Below are 24,828 nucleotides of genomic sequence, written 5' to 3'. Positions count from 1 at the left end.
CCAGGGGGCAACAGCACAGAGGTCTGTGGCCTGTTTTGCCTCTAATGACCCAAGTGAGGCTTGGCTCACACAAAAGGTGCCGCCTGCTGGCCATGGCCATGTGTGTCCCTAGGCTTGAAGTTGCCAAAAGGCCCTGCCCCCTTAGACACCAAGGCAGGGGGAAGCTGGGGGAACATACCCGAGATTTTTTTGCCTTATGCTGAATTTCTCCAGAACAAAATACTTGATGTCAAATCTCCATGCCTCAACATCAGTTCTTGGAATTTCAGAGGTTATAGGAGCTGCTGCAAGCTCAGGGAAAGGTTAGTGTCTTAGCAGCTGTCATGGGGATATAGGTGGCTGTGTTAAATTAAATGAACCTTAGGATAAAAAGTGGAAAGCAGTGAAGGACCTCCCGACTCCAGGGACAGGGAGGGGGCCTGCTGCATTCCTTAAGTCATGGCCTGGCCTTTGAGGAGGGAAGTTCCTTTAAAACTCAAAAGGAACTGAGTTGGTTCTGGTTGCAGGAGTCAAAGGCTGCAAAAAATGGGAGATCCTAAACTGTTAGGGGGTTTTTGTCATTTATTCAACAACCACCATCTTGCACTCAAAACATTTTCTAAATAAATGAATGAAAAGCTCTGCCACATCCATCTCACAATATTAGGGCACTGCACAAGTTCATAAATTCTGATGGTAGCTCTCAAGTCCAGTAGGGGAGATGAGAGGATAGACAACTCAAATGATGTGAGGCAGAATATGACAAGATGTCCTGGCATCTTCTGTCTGAGGTGATCAGGGAAGTTGAACATCACCAAAGGATCTCCTCATCTCATAAGTACAGCACACAAGGATGCTCCAGTGTCTTGCCAGAAAAGGACATTCAAGTTTAGGATATGAATAATAATTTACCTGGATCCTAGCATAACTGCCACATGCAATCTGATTTAAGGTATACTTATCTTTGACCTGGACCTTCTAATAATATCTGAATCTGCAGAAAGGTAGCTTGTTCCCATCAAATGCCAACAGCAGTGGGGACACGGCAGAGGTAGTTACAGCCTGATGAGCTGGAAGCTCAAGGCCTTAGGACCTATTTGGGCCCCTGCCTGGGAGGTCTATTCCAGCTTTCTCCACAGAGTTACACAGAGGTTTACTCCAAATTTATTAGAAATTGGAGCAGTATCTACTTTTGGATATACAGGAAATTAAAAAAAAAATACATTCATTTTATTTTAAAGAAACACAGACAGAGTAAGCTTATCATCAGCTGGCCTGTGAGGAGTCACAGAATTCACAAGAAACAAGCTCTGGAGACCAAGTGCCTGCCTCGCCTCTCCAAACAGGCCTGAGTCCAGTGGAGGATATGATTCAGGAAGACCTCTCCTCAGAGAGCAGGGGCTGGCTACGGAGGCCATTCACATGGACTCATCCAGTGAACAGAGGTCTGGGAAGAATATCAAATTCTCTGGGGCTGACCGCAAGAGTGGGGGTGGAGAGCACAAGCCACTTGCCTGCATTCTTCATTTTCTTTTTGCTAGTTTTACTGCTGGGAGGTCACCTCTTTTCTCCTCATCTTCTTTCAGCCCAGAGAGTTTGAGTCTCCTCCAGTAAAACCCAAATCTACCCCATCTCCTATGGTCTCTTACTCCAGGGGGTATCAGCCCTAGTGGCACGTCATTCTCCTGTCCCTGGGCCAGAATCTGATGGAATCAGGGCCTGCTATTATAAATGATCCAGGCAGTGACTGTAGTGGTTTGCTACTGAATTCTTGCTTGCCGTCTTGATTTCTTTACCTGAAGAGACAGAAGGATGAACTTTTAAAAGTACCCATCCTCCTTTAGCTCATCTATCACCCATCAAGTTCAAACACTTCAGGGTGGGAAGAAACAGGACTCCCTGTTCCTGGCTCCCTTCTCATCACCCTTTTTCTAAACAGAATTCAGGACTTCTGCTCATGGTAGCTTAGAAGCCCAGGTGATGGGTGTGAAGGGACCAGCCTTACCTGGTAGGTCCAGAGACTGCAACTTTCCTGGGAGGCTGCAGATTGCTGCGAGTGGCACCAGTGACAGGAAGGTTTGGTCGCTGGGAAACAGGAACTTGACAGGGATGAACAAAAGAAATGTGTTAGTGGAAAGTTCAAGTGACCTGCTAGAAAAGAAATACTGGATGTAGCCAAAGTGCCCCCCACACCTCCATCAAGGGAAAAGACATAAGGTACTTGGAAACCGAGGTTGAGACTCTGTACCTGGCCCCACATCCTCTGCTTAACTCAGTCTCTCCATCTTCAAATAGAAGATGGCAAAAGTAGTCATTGCCACCTCTGGGAGGGCGAGGTCCACTGGACCAGGTTAGGTATTCTTCCTAGTGATTTTTTATCCTTAAGACCACTCTCCCTCACCTCTGTGCCCTGCAGTGCTTGGTCTTAGAAGCCCTTTCCGAGTTGACACAGAATCTGGAGGTAGGGCACCTTTGCCAGGTGGTAAACAACGGCTGGTGAGTGGCATTCGGCTGGAGGGCCTGGGGACAGCTGAGGGAATGGGCAGTCGACTGGAAGACTTAGCAGTTGTTCCCTGTGGCCGGGACTGGCGTTGAGAGTTGCTGGTTGAAGGCTGTGGGGCCAAGGCTTGTCTGACAGGGGTAGGTGGGCCTGGCATAAAGGAGTAGAAGCATTTCAAGGTAAGTTCCACTTCCTCCTTACCCCCATCACCCACAGTTTTGCTGCCCAGTCTCACTTGCTGTTGCCCTTGCACTGGGCCCAGCTTTCCCCCGGAGCGGAGGAGTTGATCGTGCAAGAGGAGATGATGCTGGGCTTTTGGATGCAGGCAACAGATTACAAGTGGGTGATTCCTGAAACAGAAAGAGAAAAAAGTGTGTTGGGGGAGGAGGGTTAGAATGGAGAAAGTTTTGGTTCTGCTGGTATAAGGGATTAAGGACTACAGGTAGGGAGCTGTCTAGATCCCAGTGAGGAAAGGCAGAAGTTAGCTGCTAACATCACCAACACCATCATTACCAACAACACCACTTTTATTGAGAGCTTATTATAATCATTAGCCTCTACACTGTAGTATAGCACTTTCCCATGGTATCTTATTTAATTCCAACAATTCTAGAGGTAGAATTACTATCCCCATTTGACCAACAAGGAAGCTGCTCTGTGCCTGCAATATGTCATGCACTGTGTCTAGGGATGCGCATGCAATTCAGTCCTCCAAACTCACCCTCTTCACACTGGAAGGCCTCTTTCCAGGAGTCACTCTAAGAGCCCTGGTTGACCCTTTCTTGTCACTGCTCCGGAGCCGAGGTGTCAGGCTGCCTGGGGAGGGTGTACTCCAAGCCAAAGAGCTGACATTGGGTAGTAGGTCTCGAACAGGGCTGTCCTTCAGCACAAAGGTCTCGCGGCGAGGGCTGGGCTTCCCTCGGAGAGGCCCTGGGCCCTGGCCTGGGCTCTCCTGCTCCTGAAGGGCACACTGCTCCAACTGAGCTGCCAGCCGGTTGGCTTCATCAAGGATCTCCTCCAGCTTTTCTGGACTGAGAGGCCCTAAGCTGAACCTTATACCCTGGGGTGCAGGGGCCACTGCATTTGGGTCACTTCGGTGGAAGAGGCCCCGTCGGAGTGGTTTCTCTGGAGTCACCGATACTGCTACATCTTCCTCCTCACGACTGAGACAGAAAACAAACAAGGCACCAAGACCACACAAAAAGGAGCAGGGGACTGTGCAAAACAGACCAAACAAAATTCCAAACCCTGACGTCCATTCTGGCTGTGAGATCTGGCCTCTAGGTGATGAGGTACTTAGTTCTCTGAGCTCTAACAGGCCTTTGGCATTTACTGACGTTGGAAATGTTGCAAGGATGAAGATGCAACAAATTCACTGGCACTCCTTAACAATCCTGAAAAACCACTCGTTTCTCCTTTCCCTCCCCTCACCAATAGTGTCCTAACAGCCCCCAGTGCACAGAACCTTGACAAATTACCAACCCTGGCTCTGAAGGCCAATAATTCAGCAGTAAGGAATTAGAAACAAAGAGGTGTTATCAGAGGGAAATAAATGGGATAAAGGAGCTGGTACCTGTCAGATGGGGACAAGCCTCCAAAGTCCAGGGTCTCATCCACAATAAACTTGACTTCTGTAGAGGAAAAAAGAATCAATGTCCCTGCCTGAGGTGGTTCTCCATTGCAGGGCCTCGTTCGTCTCTCCAGGGCTTCCTTACCTTCCTCCAAATCCTCCATGTCCAGTCAGCAGGAGCGAGTTAGCTCAGACCTGAGATAGAAAAAAACATACTTTTCCTCAGGTATCCATTTTGTCCCAGGTTCCCAGTTGGCCTTGGGATGCAAGCCAGGGACTGGGGGTATGGAGAAGTAGCACACGCCCCTGTAACTATCCGCGACACTTACGGGAAAGTTGCAGAGAGCTGCCCGACTCCCACCAGATGGCCCTCCCACCCCTCTAAGCCCTGGCCTCACTGGGGGAGGTCTGCGTGCCCCTCCTCCCTCCCAGCCACTATCCTTCGGGTTTTTTCTGTCCCAAGCCACCTTTCCACTCTCCGCGCACCATACGGGCACCACACCTCCCGTCCACCCGCAGTTTCCACGTCCCGCCCCCACCTTACCTTCCACTAAGAAGCTTTCTTCTCATAATCTAGTCCCCGGAGCCGGCTCCCAGAGGGCGGGGCTCCTTTCGAATTTCTTAGGACCCACCCTCTTCTGCCGCATGCGCACGGTGATTGGCAATCCTCAGGGGGCGGGGCTACGACAGACAGCCAACCGAAAGTCGGCCGACTGGGTCGAAGGTGGGATGGGTAGGAGAGGCGTTCCCAGAAAGACTCCCGCGGGGAGGGCCGACGCGGGGCTGCGAGTGCAGGCCGCGAGCGCGCGCGCGTGCCCGGGAGCCCCTCCTTCCGCTCCCATACCGAAAGCCCTGCAGAGGCGGGCCCGGCAGGGGCGGAGCCTCGTGGCGGCGCGTGAGGGAACGGGCCAATGAGGATGGGCTTCGCGCCCCGCCCCCTCCTCTTCTCCGCCCTCTCCTCCTCCGGCGGGTCAGAGACTAGTGTTTATTGGCTGGGTTCCCGGTGGAGGCCGCTCCAGAGAACCACCGCAGGCCCCAAAACTAACGCTCTGCGGAAGGAAATTCGTTTCCGTGGACGCATTGTGCAACCTCCTCACTTGCTGAGTTTCCTCTCTTGTGATTTTTTTTTCCCCAAGGAAGCAACCAAGCGTTTGTATTTTAAGTATATCGAGGTTCTCAAAGAAGTACCCTCTTTCCTCCCACTGGATTGAACCCAGGGGTGCTTTCCACTGAGCTATATCTCCAACCCTTTTAAAATTTAATTTTGAAACAGGATCTTGCTAAATTAACCCAGGTTGGTCTCCAACTTGCGATCCTCCTGCCTCAGCCTCCAAGTTACAGATTTTTAGACGTGTACCATGGCGTCCAGCTCTCTGATGCGTTTTAAAGCAAGAACATTTGGAACCTGAGGTAGCCAAGGTTTTCAGAAAACAACTGGCCCTTTACCCAGGGAGATTTGGGTTCAAATGTAACAACAACTCCTTTTACAAGCAGGGCAGGCTTGAGTATATTTGCCATCTTTGACTTCTGTTCGCTTGTGAAATGAGAAATTAGAAGGATAATTATCAACATCAAGTTTTATATCGTGTGCTTGTAGGAGATTTTGAGGGGGTGTTTGTAATTAGCCACCTCCGAACTAAAAGCAATGTTAGTAAAATGCTTTAGCTTACTTACTAAGGAAGTTCGCTAAATGTTGCCTGTGAATCAGCTGGGCCACCAGTTAACAGAACTTCTTAGAAATGTTCTAAAAATCTACAAAGTGAAAAGGCCCTAAGAGGATGGCTATGGAGCTTTCCTATAAACAAAGAGCTGGACTTTAGTCCTTAGAGTTTATAACCATTGTTTTTGTTTTTTTGTTTCCTTCCTAGGTTTTAACTGTAAATTTGAAATGGTGAGTCTGTCGGAGGGATATGTAATAAATACCTCAGGAAGCAAAGGAACCTTGGAATTTAGCAGAGTGATAAGGGAAAGGGTGGGAGTCCCAGGACGAGTTTATGTGGGAAAGAGCACAGAAAAATCTCTTTCTGCTGATGGAGATGTTAGGTAGTAGCCAGTAATGAGAAGTGAAATGCATGGTAAGGTCATAAAGTGTTCTTTAAATTACTTCAGGGTCCTTCTTTATGATAAGGTCATAAAGTGTTCTTTAAATTACTTTAGGGTCCTTCTTTAAACCATCTTGAGAAATCAAATGGTGGCAGTTAATCTGTAGAAAACAAACAAAAGCAAGGGAGCTATTTGTAAAACACATCAAGAGAAAAAGATTAATGGGACTAACGACAGGATCCACTGAGGTTGATGAGAAGCTAGGAATTATAGCTGTGTCTTCAGTTGTTTGGGAAAGAGAATTTCTTTAGTAGTGCAGGACACTAAGATAACTTCTGACCAACCTTTGACCCCAGGACCCACATTAACATGGAATTGACTTGTAGATGAAGCCCCCCTAAATAAGATGGCCACCATGACAGTGCTGGAGAGGACCAATTAAGGTCAAAAACTCCACCGCCAGTCGTGCAAGAGGAGGTGAACACCTGATTGGTGAAAGTTGCCAAAGGAGGACCCCAAGTTTTACGTTAACCATAAAACAATAATAAATTTGGGGACGACATGATCTCCTTTGTCGTTCTCTGCTTGAAAACAAACCATTATCTCTCCTGAGAGTGCTTTCTGCTTAAGCCTCACTTTACTTTCACCTATAATAAAGTTCTCTTACATGATTTTTAGGGTCTGACTTTCAATTTCCTTTCATTGGAACACAGGAACCGAGGTTTGAAGTTTCAGCTTCCTACTTTCCTGTGATAGAGACGGCATTTTAAAGTTGCTTACAGGATTCAGATAGGAGGTGGGAAAGCCAGAGCCAGGAGCTTCCTCTCCCAGGCTAGTAATGACAAAGGAGACTAGAGAGGAAGAAACTGTTAGTGAACTATGTTCTTCATCTCCCGCAAAGCAACCTGAGTAGGGAACTCTACACTTAAGTTTTAGCAAATTGTTAGTTTATTCTAAGGAAAGTCCTTCAATTTTCTGTCACTAAACTATGATCTTGAAAACTGTTGTAGTTCCATAAACAAACAAACAAACAAAAAACAAAACCAAAAACCGTGAAACTACCTTTCCTCTATCAAAATGAAAGTAGAACCAGAAAGTATAGATTTCTTCTCCTAGGGAAATATTTGATATTTGTTCCCCTCTCTTGAACCCTAAAATGATGTGCATAAGCAACTGATTAATATTTTGGATAAATAATTAATTAGTTAAAAAGTTACTCTCCCTCTCAGGCACATAGGAGAACTTAGCTCAGAAGGAACTCCGTAAGTGTCAAATGCATAAATGAAAAAGTTAAGGATTCCAGTGCAGTATTCCTTAAATACAGAAGGATTAACTGTGACTGGAGGTCTTGTTCAGATTTTTCCTTTACCAGGAAGGTTAGGGATGTATGAACTTTAAGGGGGGCCCCTTTGAGTGATTCCGCAAATAGCAGAGGCCAGAGGTCTGACTGATCAACCCTTAGGGCATCATAACTGGGGGTATTTCACCTCTTCCTGACCCTCCTTCAGCTGGAAGGAGGTATCTTTGCCATTGTGTACCTGACTGACTGACTCTGGACTCTGATCTCTCCCCCTACATTCTTTTTTCCCCTTGGTACTGAGGATTGAACCAAGGAGCACTTTGCCACTGAGCTACATCCCCAGACCTTTTTATCTTTTTATTTTGAGACAGGGTCTGGCTAAGTTGCTAAAGGTTTCACTAAATAGCTAAGGTGAGCCTCAAACTTGCAATCCTCTTTTCTTAGCTTCCCAATTTGCTGGGATTATAGGCATGCACCACCACACAGGTTGCTCCACCCCACATTCTTGAGCAGGGGTTCCATTAGTGCATGAGGCCCTATAAATGATTTACACAATTATTTTCTCAACTTTCCCAAGGATGGTAATGCAAGTAGAAGTAGCACCTTAGTTGCATAGGATGAAGTTAATTTAAGGCATACAATGGATACCTTGTGGCATGGGCTTAATTCCAGAAGAACTCTCTTGAAAAGAAATGAACTAGAGACTTTGCATCAACTGAAAATAGACTTTGGGTCTGAACAGAAAGGCCCTTCCACATGCTTTTCAGCCAAATCACATCCCCTTTTTCCTCCTCAAAATCTTGCTTAATATTTATTGCCTCTGAAAATAAATAAATACTTATTTATTTTTTTACTTAAACCCATGATTCCAAGTCAGACCAACTGGGTGAAGAAGATGAGAAATAGGGAAAGTATGGAGTCAAATTCTAGCTCTGCTGCTTATCCAGTGCATGACTTGGAGGTGGGGACTTATAAACTTCAGCTTCTTCATTTGTAAAATGAAGATTAAAAGAGATAAAACACTTATTTCAGTGCTGGAGTAGGCGTAGAAAGCTGTTTCAGTTACTTGTTTTTCTTTTTCTTTCTTTTTTTTTTTTTTTTGTCTTTTGCAGTACTGTGGATAGAACCTAGGACCTCACATGTGCTAGGCAAACACTCTATCACTGTGCTACATCCTCAGCCCCAGTTAAATGTTTCATGTAAAAAGATCACTTAAAAATTTAGTGATTTGAAACAACAGCAACCATATGTTTGCCCATGATTTTACACTTGGGGTAGGGCTCTGCAGGGATGAGCTATCTGTACTCTATAAGGTATTGATTGAGTTTGACTAGGGCTGAAAGGTCTACAGAGGCCACAAGTTTCTAGACCTGTGGTGCTGGCTGTCAGCTGGGATGTAAGGTGTCTTCCATGTGGCCTCTTAGTCTAGCTTGATATTCTTTACACAGGAGTTGACTTCCAAGAGCAAAAGCAAACACTATTAGATCTCTTAAGGCCCAGGCCAAGAACTGCCACAGCATCACCTCAGTTACATTCTTTGGACCAAATCAAGCCACAGGATTCAAGGGAAGGGGAAACAGATTGGAACTCTTGGTGGAAGGAGCAACATGGCCATATGAGGATGGGAGGAACTATTACCATCTTTTGCAGATTCTATCACAGAATGCCTTCAATATCTTATTTGATATAAAAATGAAAACAAATGTAAGTAAGGGATGCTCACATTGCAGCCCTCAGGCCTGAGAGCTGTCTGTAATTAGCAAATTGTGTATGCGTTGGTCCTGTCCTTTGCCACTTTGTGATGGATATGCATTCTGTTATCCCAACTTATATTAGAAAGCCAATAGAAGAAGAGAGCAAGTCATCTTCACCTCTTTTCAGCACCTCCTACTGTATAGAGCTAAATTCATGAACTGCCATGAACTGCCTAGGGAAAAGGACAGTGTCAGAAACCCATGTGGAAGAAAATATGGCTATAGAAGAGGAGAAGAAAGAAGAGAACAGAAAGAAGAGACAGTCTAGCTAAAGAAATCCAAATTTCTAAATTTTTGTTTGTTTGTTTTTTGTTTTTGTTTGTTTGTTTGTGTGGTGCTGGGGATTGAACCCAGGTCCTTGTGCTTACGAGGCAAGCACTCTACCAACTGAGCTATATCCCCAGCCCTCTAAACATTTTTCCCATATAGAAAGGCTCAGACAGATGCACTGAAGAGCCACACATTTATTTAGATTATTTTAAACCAGACATTGTGCTAAAGCTCCTTAAGAACACCATCTTGTCACAGTCAGGCTTCCTGGAGGCCCTGAAAAGAAAGGGTATTTTGAGGCCGTCATAGCAAATAGCCAGAGCACACCTGGGAAGCTGAGGCCACCTCTCTTCGTGGTCCCAGGGATCTGTGCTATGAATTCACTACCTACCCCGAGTCATTGCTGGGCACTGGTTGGAAAGAGGGAAAAGAGCAGCAAATACACGCACCAATGCAGCCTCGCATCAACACAGAGGGTGGTATTCATGAGCCAGCTGGCAGACAGAACTCTCCTGAGGGGAGTCTGTGCGTTAATGCAGCCCTTAGTGTTTTTATTTGCTCTGTATCAATGATGGGCTTAAGTAAATGGCTTCAGGGATTGAGATCATTCTTAATTTTCCTTAGTCAGGAGCTGCAACTCAGGGGGACGTTGGGTGCTCATTCTTGCTCATTCTCTCTTCTTTTTCATCTTACTCATCAGTTTATTTACAACACATCTATTGTGGAGGATTTAGAATTTGAAGGAGCTACCAAATTCTAAATAACTGAGTTGTACTTTGTGAATAATGGGCTGCTTGGGAACCACATACCCAAATGTTAAATTACTGTTGATACATAATGAAAATGGTGATTTCCTTCTCTTAGATAGGAAGGCATACATGACATTCAAAGTCACATAAACTGATGTTTCTTCTACCTATGATCCTGAGGTAGAAACACTTAATGGACAAGAATAGCTTTCTGTCCCTACTCACCCAGATTTTTTTTTTCTTTTTGATCCTGGGGATTGAGCCCAGGGGTGCTTTTTAAATTTTTTTATTTTGAGACAGGGCTTTGCTAAGTTGCTGAGGTTGGCCTCAAATGTGTGATCCTCCTGCCTCAGCCTCCTGAATTGCCAGAATTACAAGCATGCACCACCATACTCAGCTGTTCTTTCACTCTTAACCCCATCCCTTAACAACTTTTCTTATAATACTGCCCAGTTCCTCCCACAGAGCCCCTCAGGATTACATGGATGCTCTCACCCTTCTTCAGAGGACCATTAAATTTGATTTTTTGTTATCAATATACAGAGAAAGTAGACTTCATTTATGGCAAATTCTCTCTACAGAGGTAATAGTATTGGTTTTAAAAAAATGGTCACCAGGGGATACATGGTTGAGAGGCTCAGGAATACATATCTGTCCCAGAATCAATAACACTAGCATAAATATAAAATGATCCATCAAGACACCCTGTCTGTCTTCTCTTACCTTTCTCAGGCACCAGGTCCTTTTAGGTAGCCTCAGTTAGGAGCTGTAAGAATGCAGACATTTCTCAATGTTAAAAGCTCAGAAATCTCTGGGAAACCTTTTAAAGCATTGGGAAGGGATATTCTACTTTTGTGTTTTTGGGAGTCCATGATGCTAGTTAGGGAGGCTGTATGTAAAGAAGAGTAGGACATATGAAGGCCCATTCATTCCTGATTCAAGCAATGAACATTTTGACAGTGCCAGAAACTAGACACTGGGGAAACAAAGGTGCATAAGACCTTGTCCCTGCCCTCAGTGCTTGAGTTTAAGGAGGGAACAAAACTATAAGTAGATAATATGCTAAATGCAGTGATGGAGCTCTGAAGAAGGTGACAGGGATGGATACATGAATGAATATTTTAAAGAGCTAGGGAGGATTGCAATATTGCCTTTAAATAAACCAGAGGGGGAAGAAATAAACAGCTATAGTTTTCCTGGACTGGGTCAGGAGATTGTATAACTTAAAGAAAAAAATGATATGATTGGGAACTTGGACTTATTGCCTCTGTAGTGTCAGCTCTTCAACTAAACAATACTGGAAATCTTGGGTAAAAAAAGTTATCTCCTGTGCTTCGGGTTTCTCCTTTGCAAACTAGGAAAAAAAAAACAATTCTTCTTATATTACAGAATGGTGATAGAGAGAAATGAGACAGTGGATACTAAAAATGTCTCCTCAAATGCCTCCTAATGTGACAGTGTTGCGAGGGCCTGGAGCCGGAAGCCCTTCTCCATCTAAACTTGTACCTCTGGCTGCTGACTTTTCCACTAGGGGGGAGAGAGAGACGGCTGGCACTCTAAGGCACCAGTTCCCCTCTTGCCCTTACTTTTCACGTCCACCCGACAGTCCACAGATGCCTCCCCCAGGGCGTTTACTGCCTTGCAGGTGTAAATGCCTCCATCAAAGGGACCAGGCTTGCGGATTTCTAGGGAGCAGATCCCCAGGTGACTGAGGGCTCTGTACTTGGGGTTGCCTTGGATATCCATCTTGTTCTTCAGCCAGATGATCTTGGGCTAGAAGACAAAGATGAGGGGGTAGAAAGAGACAGTAAGAACAAATTGCTCTTTCTATGCTCAATATCTGGGACTCTTCCCACTAGGCTTGTAGATAATGACTTTCTGGAAGACTCCCTGTCCCTAAGGTTGTGGGAAGAGATTTCCCTTCCAGAACCTTCACCAATACCCCACGCTCCTTCATTTAATTGAAAAGAGCACCTGAAACCTTACCTTCTTCATCCCCGACTGGAAGAAAAAGGATAACTTCTGTCTAATACTTCTTGAGCAACCCTTCATGGATCATAAATTCTGGGCATCAGGGTCTTCTCTCTCTCTCTCTCTCTCTCTCTCTCTCTCTCTCTATATATATATATATATATATATATATATATACATATATATATATATATACACATTGTGAACCATTCATATTCTAATCCCACTGTTGCCTTGTGACTAGTTCCTGTCCTCTCTGGTTATAAAGTAGTTTCTAGAGTGGGCTTACTGATATCACCCTTCTAAGATGTTATCTCCATATCACCTCATAACCCAAAAGGTACTTGGTGAAGATTGTTAATGGCATGGCGAACAGTGCCTAGATTTTAAATAGAAAGCCTCACTCAAAGTTATGGCCAGAGGCCCAACTCTAGGCAACTTGTATGTATCTATCCCTGAATAGATGGGTTATGGATAAGCGAGTGAGGACAAACCAGTGGGACTCCAGCACTCCTACAAGATAAACAACTACAAGCTGACATCTTTGTATATGAGGAATCAACACTAAAAGGAAACATCATTTGCGTCAGTTCATCTGGAACTACAAATGCCCTGACTGTTCCTAAATAACCTGCTATTAAAGAGGCAGATGATGGCAAGGATAGCAGATGTGAAATTAGAATTTTCTGTGGTATAACTAAGGTTAGGATGGGAGCATGAAACAGTTCAGTACCCTCCCTTCACCCCCGCCCCTGCTCCCCACTCACCCTGGGAAAAGCGCGGACACAGCAGAAGAGCTGGGTATCATAGCCAGTGATTGTAGTACAGTCTGCCAGAGGCTGGGTAAACTTTGGGGCTTCAGAGAAGTCCCGCTGGGCAAACCCCTTGGTCTTGTAAACAGTAGCTGTGGGCATGATGCGGCATGAGATCCCCATCCCTCTTCAACTCTTTAGGTTTTCCTAGTGTGGTCTCTGTGCCTTCCTTACCTGCTTTCTGGATGTGGGCAAGATCAGCAGTGACAGGGGCTGTTTCACTGAGTCCACACTGGTTTTCAGCAAAGACACGAAAGGCATAGGAGTTGCCCACAATGAGGTTGGAGACAATGCAGCTATTGCGGTGATATTGCTCCAGCACGGTGAACCACAACTAGGGGCCCCAGAAAGCGCCATGCGTGAGATGACTGTTTTATGAGCTCATCCCACACGGAGCTGCCAGAACGCATTACCATTCCAGAATGCCTTATCCCTCCCTCCCTCCTTTCCAGCTACACCTCACCCCAGATTTTGTGTCAGCCTTCTGCACCGTGTATCCCAGAAGTGTTGTGTTGCCTGTATCTTGGGGAGGTGTCCATTCCAGCGTAGCGTTGGAGCCCCAGACATCCACCAACTTAATACTCTGAGGAGGGCCTGGCCTTTCTGAAAGGGCAAAGCCATGGCAGTGGGCACTGTACAACCCACATGCATCAAAATCACTTCAAGAGTGTCCCCACCCCCTTTCTCTCCCTCTCTCCATACTAAACACCACTGAGAAAAGTGTCCTATCAAAGTTTATTTTATTTTATTTTTTGGTACTGGCGATTGAACCCAGGGCTGCTTTACCACTGAGCTACATTCCCAGCCCTTTTAACATTTTTATTTTGAGACAGGGTCTTGCTAAATTGCTGAAGATCTCACTAAGTTGCTGAGGCTGGTCTTGAACTTGTGATCCTCCTGTCTCAGCCAACCAAGTCACTGGGATTACGGGCATCTGCCTCATTGCCTAGCTTGGCCCTTTTCTTTGCTCAGGCTCCTCTCCTCACCCACCATCATGTTCCAGACTTGGGGTGGAGGCATCAGCCCAGCTTTCCTTTCTCCCTGAGATGTCTCCTCTTTAGCCTGAAGAGGGAATTCCTAGGAACTACCCCACCCACCACTTACCAATCACCAGGATGTCAATTGTGGCAGTGGCCTCTAGCCCACCCAGCTTCACAGAGAGTTGGTAGTGGCCTGAGTCAGCACGTTGAGCTTCTCTGATGAAGAGGATGGAGTCTTGCTCCCCATTCCGCACACTCACTCGACTGGTGTCCAAGGCACTGCCATTGTGTGTCCAGGTGGCTCGAGGTTTGGGCTTGCCCTGAGGAATGCAGATATGGCTGGAGCAGCCCAAGAGGCTTCTGGACCCTCCCTGAGGCAGTTGGGTTCAGATCCATCCCAGGTCCACAGGGTTACTTGACTTGCAGCTGCAGATTCCTTGAACTAGAAGTTGGTGGACTCTTCCAGGGGACTTCCTCCTTTCAGCAACGGCCTCAGATCATGGGAAAGGGGATGGAATTGAGGTTATGGACACCCATGGGACCAACTTGAATAGCTGCCCAAACTCCCAAGGGCTCCCAGACTTCTGCAGACAGAAAGTCATGGATTAACTTAACTCTTCTCACAGGCACCCCTGACCCTACCCAAAACCACCCTTGGGAATGAAGAATAAATGGGGCATTTTGCCTTAGTCTTCTGGAGATGTGACCCTCTCCATTCAAGGCCAGGAAGACTGCCTGACTGCTAGAAGGATTCTTGGTATCTGTTTCTAAATGAAAACCTCAGCCTGCTCCTAGTGAGGGACTGGCATAATCACCTGGAATGGGATTAGTAGGTTCACTGTTTCTCCAACCTTCCGGATGTAGGTCTGCCTCAGGGCCCGAGGTAGCCAGATCTTGGGGTTCTCTGAATGATGGAAAGAGAGAACAGAAATTGGATACTCAGAGGTAGGAGATACTACACACTAAGATTGCACACTAATGGTGATGACCCAGGGCATCCTTCATCAAATGAAGCCACTATGTTAGGAGATGGAATATTGTTCCCATTGTCCTTCTTTCTCTTGGGCAGTGCTGGGAATCAACCTAGGGTCTGGTGCCTGCTAGACATGTGCTTTATCACTGAGCCCACTGGCATTGTCTTGCTGGGATTTAGGGAAGAGCAATTGGCTAAAGGAACACCAGGAGAGCATTTAAGTCCCTGCAGAAAGAACACTGGAGTGTAAGACTGCCACTTTTAATTTATAATTCTCAACTACTGACTCTCATCAGCCAGAGTTTGTCTGTTTGCACTCAGACCAGTCCTGTATGTGTGGTGTGTCTTTCCAACCCTTTTCTGCATTGGTTCTCAGCAACTTTGTTTGTCTGGAGGTCACTTTCAATATTAATCCCCAACCGCCAGTTTGGTGTGGACTCCAGGAGAATGCTTTCCTGTTCTGCAGGCAGAGCAACACCCTGGACCCAAGCAGCCTCCCACTGAGACAGCACTGATGTCATCACAGGGAGCCTGCATCTGGGTCCCTTCCTTTGTGTGGCCACCGTGTTCCCAATGCCTGCATGGTATCCTTCCAGTTGGTGGAGGATCACTTTGTACAAACAAAATCTGGGAGAGATTAGATCCACCGCTCACTTCCCCTTGACCTCCCAGGCCTATCCCAGTGAAGCGTAAAGATTAGATGACATTTATTGGCTTCCAGAATGTAGATAGGAGATGCTTCAGAAGGTGCTGAGTGTAAGGTTTGGAGAATGATCAGACACCATTTCTCTCTTCATGGGTATGCCTCAGGCTTCCTAAACTGTCAAAGTGGGACGATCCCACTTGGGTCCCCTGGGTGCCTGGTTGAGATTGACATCTTCCCAGGGCTGCTGTTTACTCTTTCTCAAGCAGAGACAGTCCCCTGCTGCTGTTGTCTTAAGTAGAATGTGACAGCGCCTCAGTTCCCACCAACAAGCCAGGCCTCCCTGCCAAAACTCAGTCCTAGCTGTTGAAAAAACTCCACCCCTGGTACATTCCTGTGGCAAGCAAGCAGGACGGCTCAATAGCAGATTCCAAACTTTTTGATAACACACGTTTCCTTGTAAATACATTCCTGAGCATTCACCCCAACACAAATATGTTTACTTACAGATTGAACTATTTAAATATGTACATGAAGTAAAGATTTAATGGATGACATTTAAAATTACATAAACAGAGGTCAGACTATGTTTTTCCTACACCTCAATTTGTAGGCCCTCCCCCATTATTATCTCAAGATCACTTGTCCATTGTAAATGAATACAGATTCAGTGGTGAGGGGTCATTTCACTTCTCTAGTTTCCTCTTTTGGTGTGTAGCTTATGCTTTCACCTATCTTGGATTGCACCTTGGAAGCTGGATGCTAAGGGACATGAGCGTTCTCTGGAACAGGGCAGTGACAGAGCCACAGGCTGCAATGACCCTGCTCTGATTGCCCTCTGCTGACTTTGGTGGTTGGGGGCGGGGGGGGAAGAACAGAAGAAGTGTTGTGATGTGTTCCTCTCCTGTGGCCATCTTGGCAAGTAACCAAGGAGTTAGAAACAGGCAAACATGAGTTAAGGGTTTTTTGAAAAAGAGAACTGTAAATGGAAAGGAGGGTCAAAACCTTGTCTTATTGAGCTTGGTTTCCCAGTGTTGGGTAGGGAAATAACCCTTCACAAGGGTTATTTCTCTCCTTTATGGGGGAGAGGGTTGGAGAGGCGATCACTCTGCTGTCCCTTGTGCTGCCTACAGACTATCAGAGTTATCGAGATAGTTGAGGACCATCATGGGACAGAATACTAAAACCCCAGGGCCTTAGCCCCTGACCTGTCATTATCAAAGGAATGGTACAAAGAAAGCATGGAAAAACACCCAAGGTCGTAAGCCCCTAAGCTGCCAATTTTTTCAAATTGGCATGCATTTTTTTTTCTTTTCTTTCCTCCTTCTCTCTCACAATTTTCAACTATCTTATAGCCATAGAGTTACACCATGAAAGCTGAAATATTGATATCAGAACATCTCCAAGAGCTAGGTGCACACCTATAACCCCAGTGACTCAGGAGGCTGAGAAAGGAGGATCATAAGTTCAAGACCAGCAAAGGCAACTTAGGGAGACCCTTTCTCAAAATAAAAAATAAAAAGGGCTGGGGTTATAGCTCAGTGATAGAGCACCCCTGGTTCAATCCCTAGTACTGAAAAAAAAAAATTCTCCAAGAATAAACTAAATAGCAATGGGTATGCATCTTCCTCAAGGAAGACATTCCTTGAAAAATTATGACCCATAACCTGTGGAAAATGACCAGATCCTAGCCCAGCCCGCATCTTGATAAAACACTGGACCCTTCCTTTGTTCAGGGAGCAACCTGATCTCTTTCTGTCAGTGCTGTGTCCTATCTCCTTGAGGTAATCCTACCCCTCGTTAAAGCTTTGCCGTGTGCTCAAACTCCTTGGCTTGATTTCATTTCTGCAGTCACTGGGTCAGAAGTACCCATGTCTGGCATTATAATGAAGGACCCTGGTGATTACCTGGAATAAGGGACCACTGGAAGAAAAAGGACTCAGAGAGGAATTGATTTGCTGGAGATCTCCAGGCCAGTTGTAAAATCATACCTGTCACCCAAGACTCTGGCCTTCTTGTATGTCAGAAGAACCCACTCTCTGAGCATGTTCTGTCTGTCCATTCACCTGCTTATCAGTGTCTGCCTAGAGCTGAGCATCAGAGTGAGGCTCTCATGTGACCTCCAGTGGCCTGCAAGGAGGAGGCAAAGGGATAGAGACTCAAGGACTGAAAAGGGTCAAGATGAGGAAAGGAACCCAGGCCTTCATGCCTGGAAAATGTGCGACTGAGCCTGTCTCTGCCGAGACCTTGGGTAGGAAATGGTAGATTCACACTAATGTATATGTTTATTTCTACCTAGCATTTCTTTTGTTTATTGGAAAAACTTCTTTGAAAATGTTAGCTTTCTTTCACAGGAACTAAAGAGGAAAATGAAAGGAATAGGTTTATGTAGAGCAAGCTCTGGTGGGGGAATTATGGTAGGATTTCAGAATGGCTTTGGAAAACTTAGGGGAGCTCTGATGGTACAGAGCCAGCAGAGGAAGGCTGTGGTGGCAGTGAGGTGGCAAGCTGTCCCTCCAAGAGGGTTCCCAGCCTCTTGCTTGTTTATACATGGGATTCCCTGGCAACACACTGGAACTGAAGTTAGCAGTATCTGGCCCCTCTGAGGGCAAGCGGGTGGGGTGCTGCTCTTCGCAGCCTCTCATCCCCCAGAGACAAAGGGCTGGAAGTGCAGAAGAGAGTTTGGCAGTGCCAGGTGCCCGGTCAGCAGTGAGTTCTTCAGTGTCCTCCCAACTCAGCCCAGCAGCAATCTGACTCTTGCTCAGAATGTAACAGGGCTCATTTGAGGCCTCTCTTTTCACAGCTCCACAGTCAAGCGAGGTGTAAATTGTACTGACCTTGGGGAGCATGGCTTCTCCTAACCCCCAAGGTCTTCCTTCTCTTTAGATGCCAGGAGGGATGTGACCAAAGCCTAGAGCTTCAGTTTTCTCAGACCAGGTCTGTGACAGCCCCAGTTTGGTTTTCTCCCTTCACAGAGTCTTGGGAAAAAGGCATTTTGAAAAGCCCTTTGGGGGCCAAGAACTCTGAGCAGGGTGCTCTCAGTACTCTCTCTCTCAGAATGTTGTCTACTTCTTTCTCAGACATTTGTAGAGGAGAATAATTCAAGATCTTGATTCCTCCTGATTAGAGAATTCCTTCTAATATCTAATATATAAATATATATACATGTATGTGTGTGTGTACTGGGGATTGAACCCACCAAGCTACATGGTCAGTCCCTTTAATTTTTTTTTTTTTTTTTTTTTTAAATTTCAGACAGGATCTTGCTAAATTGCCCAGGATGGCCTCAAACTTGGGATCCTCCTGCCTTAATTTCCTGAGTAACTGAGATTACAGGCGTGGACCACTGTGCCTGGTTTCTTATTTTACTCTGTTGAAGTTATGCCCATTTTCTTTTTTTATTCTCCTGGGAAATAATTGTTCAGATCCTCTCATAATTTCCTTTCACATGACCCGAGACTTTCCTCCAACAATTCCCTAAGGCTCTATAGTTCAAACCAATGTCATTAATTGTGGCCTGAATAGTGAAGGGGTGAGTGTGCTTGCATGCTGTGCGTGTGTGTTTGTGTGTGTGTGACAGCAGAGTGACACACACACACACACACACACACACACACACACGTGTGCCTTTGTGAGTGAATGATTCCCCAAAGAAAGCAAATGCCCAAGGTGAACTGTGGCTTTGAAACTAAAGATTTCCAGGAATCCAGAAATACCAGCATGTCTTAGAGAAACATTTACAGATACCTAGGGTGTGACCTTGACCTTAGAAACCTGCCTGGAGGACTGTGATGGGAAAGGAGTGTGATGACCACAGAATAACCTTGTGAAGAGTGTCACCTCCTTGAAGGCATGAAGCGCAGAGCAGAAAACATGAAAGGACGGAGAAACAGGCAACACTTTTCTAAGATAAAGACCTGGCCCCTCCTCTATCAGTCTTGCCTCATAGTTGGTTTTAGAGGCAGCTCAATGGCTCTGACTTCAACACTGCTTCAGACCTGATTCTTGGAGATTTCATCACCCATCCTTTCAACCCTGCCGGGCCTGCCCATTCTGGCCCACCACTCCTCCAAAGATTTTTGTCCTCCCCAGCTTCAGCCACTGGACCCTGAGTCTCTAGAGCAGGAACTGCAACTTCTGTATGGTCTGAACTGTAAGCATCTCAACACCTCCAAGTAAGTGACTGCTACTTGGCCATGAAAACGGTTAGCCCTTGCAGAGTGAAGTTATCTCCGAGAAGTGACTGCCCAGCGAGGGACACTTCCTACCGCCCCCCTTAATGTAGACCGTAAGACTAGTTCTTGCCAATGAAATGTGAGTGGAAATGGTGGGAATCACTTCTGGGTTAAGACCTGTGTGCAGATGATCATGGGACCCTGATGAAAAAGGCCTGCAACCCTGATTTGCTGCTTGGAGAACTATCTGCTGAATAGGGACACTCATTTTCAGTTCTTATGCTAGTGAGAAAGAAACATCCATTATTTCTGAGATCTATTTGTTTCATCCATTGGTCTATCCTACCTGTAATACAATCTTCAATCCTTTATCTCACTTCTTTTTTTAAAAATTTTTTTAGTTGTTGATGGACCTTTATTTTATTTATTTATATGTGGTGCTGAGAATCAAAACTAGTGCCTTACATATGGTAGGCAAATGCTCTACCACTGAGTTACAACCCCAGCCCCATATCTTACTTCTTTCTAAAGGTGCAATATCAGCATTTTTGTGTGTTTTTGTTTTTGTTTTGTATCAGGGATTGAACTCAAGGGCCCTTTACCACTGAACTACATCCCCAGCCCTTTATAAAAAATTTTGAGACAGGGTCTTGCTAAATTGCTGAGGCTGGCCTCAAACTTGCAATCCTTCTGCCTCAACCTCCCCAGTCTCTGGGATTACAGGCAGAGACTGTAATCCACTGTGCCCAGCAACACCAGTAGTTCTTTAGCATCGCTGAGATCTGTGCTTCATTATCCTACCACCCTCTACTTTCGGCACCCCTCTTGTGTTAATCACTTTTTTCCATTGCTATTTTTTTTTCAATTTTTTATTTGTTCTTTTTAGTCATATATGACATATATATATATATATATATTTTTTTTTTTTTTTTTTGGTACCAGGGATTGAACTCAGAGTCACTTGGCCACTGAGCCACATCCCCAGTCCTATTTTGTATTTTATTTAGAAAGAGGGTCTCACTGAGTTGCTTAGTCTCACTAAATTGCTGAGGCTGGCTTTGAACCTTCGATCCTCCCAAGCTGCTGGGATTAAGGCATGTACCTCCATGCTCTCATATTTTTAACAACCATAAAGCACATTCCTGCCTCAGGGCCTCTGTTCTTGTTATCTCTGCATAGAAAATATTCCCCTTAAATCTCTCTTATGATGCTCAACTGTCGCCTTATTTGTAGGTCTTCACGGAGTATCCTTTTTGAAACAGGAAACTTGCATTCTTCTTACCCCAGCACTTTCTATCTTCTTCCCTGTGTTATTTTTGGCATAGTGTTTATCACCATCTGACATACTATATACTTTACTTGTTTATTAATTGCCCAACTTCCTGTCTTAGAATATAACCTCAATGAGGGCAGTTATTTTTGCTATTTTATTCATTTCTGAAACCAGAATTAAAACACCTACAGCATTGCCTGGCACATAATAGGCACAAAAATAATTTGTGGAAGAAAGGAGGAGGAGAGAAAGGAAGAAGGAGGAGGAGGAAGGGAGGAACCTTGCTGTCAGGCATGAGACTCAACTTCCCAAGCCTGGAAGTCACAGGACAGTTCAGAGTGAAAGAGGGTTCAAGTCAGTTGCATCAATTATGCTGAAGTCAGCAGCTGGGCCCTCCCTCTTCTGTCTCAGGGGCTCATCTTCTTCATGGCAGGGATGCAGCCTCTTCTGGAGCCCCTCACTAGTTTGGAAGTTCTCCTCTAGCCTCTGCCAAATTTTGTTGCCAGGATGCCATGCCTAAGTGCTGTACTGTTAGACATACAGCGGTTACCAATGCCAGCCTCCTTCCGTCCCCCTATTCAGTCACAAAGCAGGCTTGCTTGACTGAAAGCTCATTGCTGGCCAGTTGCATTGTATTTTGATCTTGCAAATTAATTTCTGTCTGCTCTATTTCCCACATGTGCTCAAGGCATCCCCCTTGTCCCCAGACCCTCTATGAGTAAGATGAGGAGTTAAGAGGGGGAAGGTCTTTGGAGCTCTCAGGAAACTTAGAGTTCACCTAGTCTCTGGCACTTTGAAGGATCTTTGGATGGGCTTCAGCGACTCCACAAACTCCCTGAACTGTTTTGATGTGTTTTTCCTGGGGCAAGAGGGCACAGCTTTCATCAGATTTTCTTGGGGGTCCCTAGCTATCTAAAAAGGTTAATATTTGGATTTAGTACAACTTCTTAATTTACAGATTGAGGCCCTAAGAAGTGAATTGACTCCCTTAAAGTGAAGAGACAGAGCTGGAATTTGAACTCAGGTCTTCTTTTTCCAAGCAGCTAACAGACTCATGTACTTTGCAAAGTGTCAAAGGGTGTCCTTAATGCCCGTCACCTCTGGGATACTACTGGGTTGAGCCACTGGCTGGTGGTAGAAGCCTGCAGTGTGTAGAGCTGTGACCCATACAAGAAGATATGTGGCCATGGATTGTCAGAAGCTATCTGCCCACTGTGTCCTGCTCTGCAGGCAGAGGCCCGAAGCCTGGTGAGATAAGTGCCCACCCCCAGGTTTCCATGGAGGCCAGGAGAGAGAACTGAGGGTTCAGCAGTCTTGGTTCTCATTCCCTCTGCCTGTGTTTTATTTTTGTTGTTGTTAGGGGAAGAAACTGTTTTTCTGCCTTAATTGCCTCAGTTTACACATGCACAGTAACTTCTGCTTCCCTTACTTCTTTTCTTCTTCATCTTTTTTTTTTTTTTTTGGTACTGGGGATTGAACCCAGGGGTACTTAACCACTGAGTCATATCCCCAACACCCCCCTTTTTTTTATATATATTTTATTTAGAGACAGGATCTCACTGAGTTGCTTAGGGCCTTGCTAAATTGCTGAAGCTGGTTTTGAACTCACGATCCTCCTGCCTCAGCTTCCTGAGCTGCTGCTCCCCTTACTTCTTCAAAGGGACAAACCACCAAGTCTTTGCTCCCAAACACTGAAAACCTTGTCTTTTACATTAGGATGTTATGGGGTGAAGAGCTTTCCTGCACCAGCCTACATGGAGATGGAACTCTTGGCCTCCATCTTGACTTGGAGATATTATGGATTCACATTTTGATTTACCTCTTCCAAACCACTTTGGATTATCTTGGCAATCCTTTCATCTACCCTACAATATAGATGTTCATCAATCACCATTTTACAGACAAGAAATTGAAACTGAGTGGTTAATTGACTTGTCCAAGGTCACAGAGATGCCAAAGCGAGCACTGGGAATGGAGCCCAGACCTTTGCCTCTAAGTTCAGAGTATCTTTTCTCCTACCTCTTCCTACCCTGGGAGTCCATGGGTCTCTAGTGTGTGGTCCTTGCGTCCTTTGCACTTAGGACTTTAAGGTGCTGAAAGCTGGGGCTCCAAGCAGCTGTATTAACTTTAACAGCCCTGCGGCTGCTTCTGATCCTTATGCGGAAGGAAGAGTCCAGCTTCTATTCTTATTCTCTAGTCTGCTGAGCAGGTTCGGCATGATGCACACATGTGCTTGGGTCCCAGGGTCACCCAGGTGAGCTAGAGGCCTCAACCAGGGGCATTTGGTATTGGGGTGGGCAGCAGGGCATCCTGGGGTTGGAAGGGACACCTAAACTCCTCCCAGCTCTAGAATGCCTCTTCACAGAGACCGACATGGATGGGAATCAAGTGCTTCTCCCAGAAGGGCTCCATGTCCATGAGCTCCATCTCTGAAAGGCCAGGATTTCCCATGGGAGCAGCAGAGGTATTGGAGTGGGCCCCAAGGCCATGGCACTGTCCAGGGAGAGGCTGAGTGTCACTGTGTTGATCAATACTTAGCCTCTCAATGGCCTCATCTTTTGATTTCCCTTCTCCCACTGCAGATAGTTGCCATCTCACCCTTCCTGCCCAACTGTCCATTAACACTTCAGGTCCTCCCAGTCCCAGTGACAGACATTTTTTTAAAGGTAAAAATAAAAACATAATTTTTAGTCACTATAAAGTGCCCACGAACACTATTTGCTGACTTCTCAGCTAAAAAGCAAAAATCCAGAAGACATTTGAGCAGCAAGGAAGAATTCAAGGAGGCAGGTGGAGACTCTATTGAATGATGTAGTGTCCTAAGTACCCATCCCATAGTCTCATAAAGTCATTAAGCTGTGCCAACACTTAAGGAGGTGCAGCTGGGGCAGTAGGGAAGTTCTCCCCAAATCCCACTACTCAGCCTCCCAACCCTTGGCATCTGCCAGTACTAACCTTCCACGGAGGGCAAGAGCTGGTGAGTGAGGCTGCCCACCCGCTGTCCCAGGGAAGCCTGGGGCTGTTCGGCGTCTGCATGACTGGCTTCTCCCACCTGCAGCTTGGAGCCTGAGACCACCTCCAGAGTTGTGGCTGCCTCCATGCTGGGCCACCCCAGGCTGGGCTCCAGCAGAAGATTTTCACTGTTGGTAGTAAAGGAGGGGCTGAGCACCTGCTCCCTGGGCTGGCCTCCTGGGGTCCCAGTCACAGGCTTATGTAAGTGGGCTGGCCTTTCCCCACCCACCTACTCCCAGCAGAAGGGTGAAGTTGGGGTTAGGGGAAGAGAGAAGGATCAGAGAGTAGCCCAGAATAGCCACAAGAGGAGGGCCGAGGTGGCCCTGTTATCTTGGGAGAGAGATGACACCCACACAGCACTAGGGAGGGAGGGGGGAGCTTGAGCACAAACCATCCAAAAGGGACCTCTGGCTTCTGTTGGGAGGATTGGATGACATCTCAGCTCCTGACCTCCAGCTCACCCAACAGGGCTTCAGGCCCCAAGACCAGCTGACCCACAGGCACACCTTTAGCTGCTCCCACATTCAGTGAGTTGTGAAGTCTCATCATTCGCCCTTCACAGGGCTGTCCCCATCCTCTCCACCTGCTCCCTTTCTTTGCCCCAGCCCTGCCCCCAGAGCAGGGCAGTGCCCTGCTGGAGCCTGCACACTGCAGAGACTACCGACCACTACTCAACCACCCAGGCTCTACTTGGGCTCTGTCACCAGCTAGCTGTGTGACTTGCTACATACCAGGTGCTGGGGTGAAACCCAGGGTCTAGCATGTGCTAGGCAAGGGTTCTGCCACTGATTTGCACCCCCAGCCCGACAGTGTCTCTTCAGTCT

At 46.2% G+C, this 24,828-nt stretch overlaps 2 protein-coding genes across 5 annotated transcripts; both read right to left on the bottom strand.

The window, feature by feature from the left end:
• Window positions 1–556: 556 nt before the first annotated feature.
• Window positions 557–4,827, bottom strand: Psrc1 (proline and serine rich coiled-coil 1). Of its 3 annotated transcripts, XM_047562779.1 has the most exons (8): window positions 4,594–4,820; window positions 4,195–4,244; window positions 4,053–4,110; window positions 3,201–3,642; window positions 2,715–2,829; window positions 2,381–2,629; window positions 1,985–2,078; window positions 557–1,775 (listed from the first exon to the last, which is right to left on the bottom strand). In XM_047562779.1, the coding sequence occupies exons 2-8, from the start codon at window positions 4,211–4,213 to the stop codon at window positions 1,772–1,774; spliced, it is 981 nt and encodes a 326-aa protein (XP_047418735.1). In that variant the 5' UTR covers window positions 4,214–4,244; window positions 4,594–4,820; the 3' UTR covers window positions 557–1,771. The 3 variants fall into 3 exon arrangements, with proteins under 3 accessions (XP_047418735.1, XP_047418726.1, XP_047418743.1); XM_047562787.1 differs by lacking the exon at window positions 557–1,775 and having other exon boundaries at window positions 1,981–2,078; window positions 4,594–4,827; XM_047562770.1 differs by lacking the exons at window positions 4,195–4,244; window positions 4,594–4,820 and having other exon boundaries at window positions 3,201–3,694; window positions 4,053–4,107.
• A 4,761-nt stretch (window positions 4,828–9,588) lies between these two features.
• On the bottom strand, window positions 9,589–24,248 carry Mybphl (myosin binding protein H like). Of its 2 annotated transcripts, XM_047517926.1 has the most exons (10): window positions 24,234–24,248; window positions 23,948–24,132; window positions 14,744–14,832; window positions 14,053–14,248; window positions 13,412–13,551; window positions 13,123–13,282; window positions 12,904–13,040; window positions 11,752–11,938; window positions 10,889–10,931; window positions 9,589–9,692 (listed from the first exon to the last, which is right to left on the bottom strand). In XM_047517926.1, exons 2-9 carry the CDS (start codon window positions 24,090–24,092, stop codon window positions 10,921–10,923), a joined length of 1,065 nt encoding a protein of 354 aa, XP_047373882.1. In that variant the 5' UTR covers window positions 24,093–24,132; window positions 24,234–24,248; the 3' UTR covers window positions 9,589–9,692; window positions 10,889–10,920. The 2 variants fall into 2 exon arrangements, with proteins under 2 accessions (XP_047373882.1, XP_047373879.1); XM_047517923.1 differs by lacking the exon at window positions 24,234–24,248 and having other exon boundaries at window positions 23,948–24,203.
• Window positions 24,249–24,828: the final 580 nt, after the last annotated feature.

This window comes from Sciurus carolinensis, chromosome 1, assembly GCF_902686445.1.
Source record: "Sciurus carolinensis chromosome 1, mSciCar1.2, whole genome shotgun sequence".
Classification (NCBI taxonomy): Eukaryota; Metazoa; Chordata; class Mammalia; order Rodentia; family Sciuridae; genus Sciurus; species Sciurus carolinensis.
This window is presented reverse-complemented; position numbering and strand designations above follow the sequence as displayed.